Below are 7,212 nucleotides of genomic sequence, written 5' to 3'. Positions count from 1 at the left end.
AGATATTGACAATTTTAGTCGAGGTCAATTTTTATGGAAAATGAGTTCTCATCAAAAATCATTAAATCAAACATTTTTCTAAATATTGATGAAATATTTTAATTGAATTCAACTCCTAAATATTTTATTTTTAATTTTTTTTTTAATTTTATTTATGAAGGTAATTATTATCTATCAACTCTTGTCAACTTTGGAAGCGACTTTCTCAAAATTAGGGTTTCACACGCTAGCCCATGCATAATATAACCATAACTTCATGAAAAATCACCCGATTTGCTTCAAATAAAGATTGAAATGCTCAGGAGACATTGGGCTTTCAAAAAATGCAAAAAAAAAAAAAAAAAAAAATGCAAAAAAAAAAAAACAAAAAAAAAAAACACACACACACACACACACAAAGACAAACAAACAAAAAACGCAAAACAAAAATTTTCACCATGCGACTGATTATGTCAGGGACGTAAACCTCACTGACTCGGGGCAGCATGCTACTACAGTCGAATCTGCTTAAACGAAGACAGGCAGATCCACAGATTACTTGGAGCAGACCAGGCAACAGCCACTTTTTAGTGGCTAATCGTCCCTGGTTGCATAAAAAAGAAAATGGCGGCGCTCGACCTCTCGTGTTCAGATTCTTTATGGGGGAGTAGATAATGAGTTCCCTATATGGCCATGTCAATCATGTAGACATCCTTTGATGATATAAGCCTACCCTTTGATGTCTGCAGTCGCCTTTTCATTTTCTACGGTCACTCATGGCTAAACAGCCGTCAACAATGAACTGAACCATCGTTGAAACACCGGAAGACGCTCGTGGCTCGTGGCATAGTTGCGTCACAATCACCACGTTGCTGAATATATTATCCAGGCACGGTTGATAGGTAAAAAAGCCAAATTATGTTCTAGTTAGATTTGAAACAAAGAAAGTATATCACTGATCTCGTCTCATTGAGATATAAAGAATGATATAAAAATCAAGAAAATCGGCCGATAAATAAAAAAGTTGCTAAAAAAAAAGCTAAATAAACAAAAGCAATTTTAAAAATCAAATTTATTCGTAAAATAGTGGTTTTCAACCGATTTTTCTGAAATAAGGACCAATGTTCTTCTTTTTTCAAGCTGATTTCAACAATGTGACTTTCAAATTCCTCAGAATTATATTTTTTACTTTTAGATTTTAGCTTTTATGCCTACTCAAAAGGGTGTTATATTCCTTGCGTAACAATAGCGTAATACATCGACGGTGAGATTCACAATTCTACACGAATGAACGGTGGCGGTAGATCACAGAGGTGTACCAAATTTATTTACCAACTACTTTTCTTAGTGCTAAAATTACAAAGTAATAATTTCGCGTCAGAAAAAATAACTCTCAAGTTCCTATCTATTTATTACAATAAAATTGATACCACGAATGACAAAATCGCCCCATAAATAAGGGAGTTATAAATTATTCATAATATTTTTTAAAGTTATTAATATAAACCCGATCATTGGAGCCAAGTCTAAAATGTACAAGTAAAAGTGTAGTTTAATATGTCTAATTTGGTTTATCATCATAAACCTGGCCTTTTTTTTTCTATTTTCCGCCCACAAATCAAGGTTAATCGAGCTCAGTCAAAGTCATTCATATAGAGATTAAATCGCACAGCGTCCCTGGTTACATACAAAAGAAAATGGCGGCTCTCGACCTCTCACTAGCTACTTTTGATGACGTTTTCCTACCTGTTGTCGTCTCTAGTCCTGTATTCTCTATGGGCAGATCTAGACATTATGCATTGTCAGAATGACTATTTAATTTGATAGGCTTTCATTCTGGATAATTATGAGACTTTATTTTGCTCTGGAAACATTCTTCCAACGACGCTCGACACTAGTTAAGTGATGCTTTGAATATTGAATGATTAGAAGTGCAAAAATTGATGCACTGTTTTATACTACCGCGAGATTCTAGTTGCCGGATGACTCAGTAAGTTGCCGACTACCTATTCGTATTCATGAATACTTCTGAACAAAAGAGAAAATGAGTCAAAACATTCTCAAGATCAAATATTCCTCTGTTTTTTTGTTTTTGGTTTTTTTTTTCTTTCAGAGCAAGCATTTTGGAAATTGATACTATATACCTACATGAATCAGCGGACAACTTTTTTCTTGAATAAGACTGAGCGACGGAATAATTTTGCAATCAAACCGAACTTTTACCATAAGTTTGACATCACTCGACGACAAATTATACCGGGTCTCTAATATTCAAGCAAGTAGTATATACGGTTGTAAATAGTTAGAAACCGTTTTTTGACGGAGGATGAGGATGATTGTTTTTTTACCTGTTAATCGATATGTTGAGTTCGATGATGTATTGAATGGTATTGTTTTGAGTTCGATGCTGTATTGATTGGTATTTTGTTTTGAGTTCGATGATGTATTGATTGGTATTTTGAGTTCGTTGTTGTATAGAGTGGTTTGTTTTTTTGAGTTCGATGTTGTATTGATTGGTATTTTGAGTTCGATTTTGTATTGCAAGGTCATGTGACCTACCTGAGCGTGTGTTTATTGAGTGTTCGATTTGCCATCGATGATGTATCGAATGGTTAATTGCGTAATAATAGGGCTATACAGCTGATTAAAAAGGATCCTATCCCGGTGTTATTAGGTTCCGACTGGTTCACCCGCGCCGCAGCGCCGCAGCGCAAATTGAGGTTACGCAGTACAGTCCAAGGACTCTAACGCTGAGCCGCGTTGTTTTTAAATTGGTTTCTTACTCCTGAGTCTAATGACTTATTAATTTAATCAATTAAAAGTCCATTGATTCCCTCAAAGGTCAAAGGGCAAATAGCTCAGGCGTCAGCCGCACAGCAGCGCCGCACACAAAAAATAGGTCAAGGTCATTCAGAGCAGCCGGTAGTCTAAATCATTTTTGATTGGTTCTTTCAAATTCTCCGATCTTGATTGGATATCATATTGTCATAGTTTCGTCCGTTTGATTGGTTCTTTGAAATATATTTTTGTCGGGACAGTGTCGTCGCAAAATGAGTGGTCTTGTGAAAGCATTAATTCTCAATGTAGAACCAGATGAAATGTTCCATTGTGTTAAAACCGTGATAGATCAATGTTTTCATCTTTGTCATCAATCACTCTTTCAACAACCAGTATTGGATAACCCATTGGGTTTTGCTCGATGATTGATACATTATTTCAGCAGCATATCAACTGGTATAGGATAGTGATTCTAATTGCTTATGCTAGAAGAGTAGCTTTACGTCATCCAGACAGGGAAAATTTTTCTCAGATCGTTAGTCTTCATCTTGAGAAAAAACTTAATCATTGGCTCGAATCACATGGTGGTTGGTTAGCGATGCCTCGTCAGATTATACCAGAAAGGTATTGGATAATGCGTCTCATGTGTGTTTTACTTCGTGTACTTTTGTCTTGACTGATACTGAAATGGAACTTTTTGTGAAAGATTTGCTTCTCGATCAACAGATAGATGATCGTTATCAGAAAGCAATTGCAGGATATGATAAGTATATTCACGAACATTTATCGACCTGTCCGTTGATAGAAACCAGAGAACAATTGTATATCGTCGCAGACGAATTATTCTCTCAGATCAGCTGGGGTAGAATCATTGTTTTTTTATGTTACATTAAGCGTGTACTCCGTATTCACCCGGATAGAGAAAACTTTGCTTTATTTGTGGGTTCATATGTGGTCAAAAAACTCAGCAGCTGGATTAAGACCAACGGTGGGTGGCCCTCTATGATACAGGAGATTTCACCCGTCAATCGTTGGACGAATCGAGTACTTTTCCCCATGATGTTTTACTTTGTGATTTGGTGTGTAATCGAACAACTCAATTATCTTTTGAGTTAATGATCATATTGATGATTCGAATCATTTTTTATGTTTTGAATAAAAGAAGTTATATCTTTTCATCTTGTATTTTTTACTCTTTGATAATTATATTACCCAACAATTTGTTACAGTTTCGAAGGATTCTTTTTTTATGCTAATTTTTCTTTGAAATTTAACGTGAACATTTCGAAACTGAAACAAAAGTAGTTCCCATATAATAAAATTAAAATCTTCTTTTACAAAAAAAAAAAAAAAAGAAAAAAAAGAAACCATAACAGACACAGTAAAAAAAAAACCGACATAAAACCATGTGTTGGTGAATAAAATTCATTTTGTTTTATTTTTTCACAACATCGAAAGCAATGTACTTTCACACACCAGTTACACCTTATACAATAATGATCTAAGGTCATTCACACATTCACATATCAAGCTTTTAAATCATCATTATAATTTTCTATAAATATTAATAAAAAAGAAAAAGCAAAAAACAACAAAACTTGACCAAATAAGATTACGATCTAAATAAAAATGTAATAATAATAATAATAATAATAATAATAATAATAATAATAATAATAATAATAATAATAATAATAATAATAATAATAATAATAATAATAATAATAGTAATAATAATAATAATAATAATAATAATAATAATAATAATAATAATAATAATAATAATAATAATAATAATAATAGAATTATAAAAATATGATAAAACAAAAGATCATAGAAACAAACGAAAGAAAAAAAAAACAAAAAAAAAAACAAAACAAAAAAACAACACTTTCATACACCATACACATCTTATAAAATGATCATTCACACACTCAATCATTAAACATTTTTTTTATAAATGATTAATGGGTAGCAATGTTACATATATATCATAAACATCATTTTCATCATCGTCATAATCATCATCAACAACAAAATATTTGTAATTAAACAATTTAAAGCAAGTCTTAATTTTATAAGCGATCAAGCAATCAAAAGCAAACGGTTAATGCTTATCAATTGTATTGTAATCATCATAATCATCATCATCATAATCATCATCATTATCATCATCATCATTTTCTTCATTTTAAAAATCATATATTAAGGTATAAAGTAAATAGAATTATGTCTTGTTTCGTGTACACGAAATAAATTTTATCATAAGGAATCTTTTTATTTTTTTTTATTTTAAACAACAAACATTCCAATTAAGATTACCCAACCAAGGTGCCTCGGGATAAATGAGTAACAGCTCTTGCCACTTTTAAATCGTTCATACATAAATGATAGGGATTAAAAATAGATAAAAGTTTTGACAAACTTTCACCTTTACTTTTCTTCAACACGAAATATATAACGTACAAACCACATGTGGAACTGGTTATACCCTGAATAATACGCGGGTTGTGTTTACAGCTTCGACTATTGTTTTCCACAAATCTTTGAATTGTCGGATACGCAGAAGGCGGGAACCCAAAACTATCCATATATTCTGCCTTTCCCATCCCGTTAAAATACACAGATACCCAATGTTTTCCGGGACCGGAACTCGACTCTGTGTTAATAATGTACGCAGCTGGTTGACGAGAATTCGGGTTGTTCGGAAGTCTATCTTTAGGATAAACACCTCGAAAAATTCGTCTCGCCCTAACGTGTCCGTTTAACATCGTTTCGATTTCTACGTTGTTCATGATGAAAAGTCAGTGATCACCTGATGAGTGCGATCAATTTCTATTACACTATCTAATTCGCTGTAACAGAACACAATGATCGGATCAGCTAGTGGGGTCGAGAATTTAAGTTCTAGTCTAAGCGACTCGCTTTTTACCAGTTCAAACTGGTTTCCGTCTAATAGCGATGGTGACAGATCAAAACCAAAAAGACTACAACCCTGAGAGTAAGCATTATAATCTATTCCATTTCCGGCATCGTTGTTAACCAGTCCAGCTGCTAGCATAAGACTGTGATAAGCTCTGACATATTGTTTACTACTGAAATTCGGAGTTAGTGCTTTGGACGGTATCTGTTTTCCGTTCAAGTACAGGGCTAGATAGGACAGATCAAAGTGCTGGAAATTAAAAGGATTCTTTTTGTAGTTTCCATTAAAGCTAGTGCTTTCGATTAGACCCAGTACGATCTTAGTCGGGGTTTGCGATAAAAACAAATTATCTTGCACTGCACTTAAATTTCCTTTTGGAATAGAAAAGGTTTTATGGACAACGCGCTTCATGGGGTATTTACAATTGCCGATGTGAAGTGCTTTCTCGTGTGACAGGGCCACGGCTGGGTTTAATTTAATCTTCCTAACATACAACGAGGCGTGCGTAATTACACTCTTAAACCCCTCAGCATCGGTCATGAGATGGAAAGCATCTTTAGACGGGATAAGCCTCAACTTTACATCAACTCCATTAATTAGATACCGTTCTTGATGCATGAAATCTAAATGTAGTTTTCCCATCATATCCACTTCTTTACTCTCTTTCACCAGCTCTTTCCGTGCATCGAAGCCAGCATTTGTACTATCCGTTATTTCTAGTTTACCCGGGGTGTCCTCGTGAAAAAATTCCATTGTCAGGTGACTCCTTTTCGCACCTTGATCATAATTCAACATTGTTTCTACAAAACTCCTAAAAGGATAAACGTTCTCACTTGACGTCACCAGAACATCGTTCAAAGTCATATCCACTTGTGAAAACAAGGCATGAAACCAGGTGTTAACAGGGGCAACATTGCTATCGGCGTCTAAATTAGTTCCATCCGCCTTTATTACTTTAACGCGTACGTGCATAAATGTGTTATGCAAATCCAAGTAGTCTGACGTCCCCCCGCTGATCGAAAATTCGATCGGACCTCCACTCGACAAAGTAGAGATTGGATGGTATTCCACAAACAAACCATCCTGAACAGCAGTCTGGGTGACGGGTAATGAGAACAGATCGAGTCCGCTGTGTACACTCTCTGCGGAATAGGGATGTAACAAAGCCATGATAATCAACCAAAAATGTCTTGAGCTACGTTCTTCCTACGTCTCTTCCTGGTCTTTTGTCGTGTCTGAGTAGGTCGTCGTCGTTTTATATGCCGAGTCACACGTCCGGGTGGCGGCGGCGGCGGCGGCGATGAAGTTGAAGTCAAACCACCCACGGCTCTGTTGAGTAATCTTTTCCCACTCTCCCCCGCGCGTCGTTTTAAAGCTGTTTTAACATTTTGACCGGAAATGACGTCAGATGCTATTTGGGCACCGGTTTTTGCACCTTCTTTTAATAATGTTTTAGCGCCCGATTTCAAGATGGGAAACAGAGATCTCGCAATACCACCAAAGATACTCCCAAGCCCTCGACCTCTTTGATG

General features: G+C 35.1%; 1 protein-coding gene across 1 annotated transcript; it reads right to left on the bottom strand.

The window, feature by feature from the left end:
- Window positions 1-5,548: 5,548 nt before the first annotated feature.
- On the bottom strand, window positions 5,549-6,850 carry LOC144978940 (uncharacterized protein F54H12.2-like). The gene has a single exon (XM_078925558.1). It carries the CDS (start codon window positions 6,848-6,850, stop codon window positions 5,549-5,551), a length of 1,302 nt encoding a protein of 433 aa, XP_078781684.1.
- Window positions 6,851-7,212: the final 362 nt, after the last annotated feature.

Source organism: Berghia stephanieae, chromosome 8 (genome assembly GCF_034508935.2).
Source record: "Berghia stephanieae isolate SIO BIC M18660-M18661 chromosome 8, UCSD_Bste_1.3, whole genome shotgun sequence".
Taxonomy (NCBI): Eukaryota; Metazoa; Mollusca; class Gastropoda; order Nudibranchia; family Aeolidiidae; genus Berghia; species Berghia stephanieae.
Note: the sequence above shows the minus strand (reverse complement) of the source record. Positions and strands in the feature narration are given on the sequence as shown.

Bases quoted from the DNA above. Each gene is read 5' to 3' on its own strand.
- LOC144978940 (XM_078925558.1), bottom strand. From the start codon at position 6,850: ATGGCTTTGTTACATCCCTATTCCGCAGAGAGTGTACACAGCGGACTC.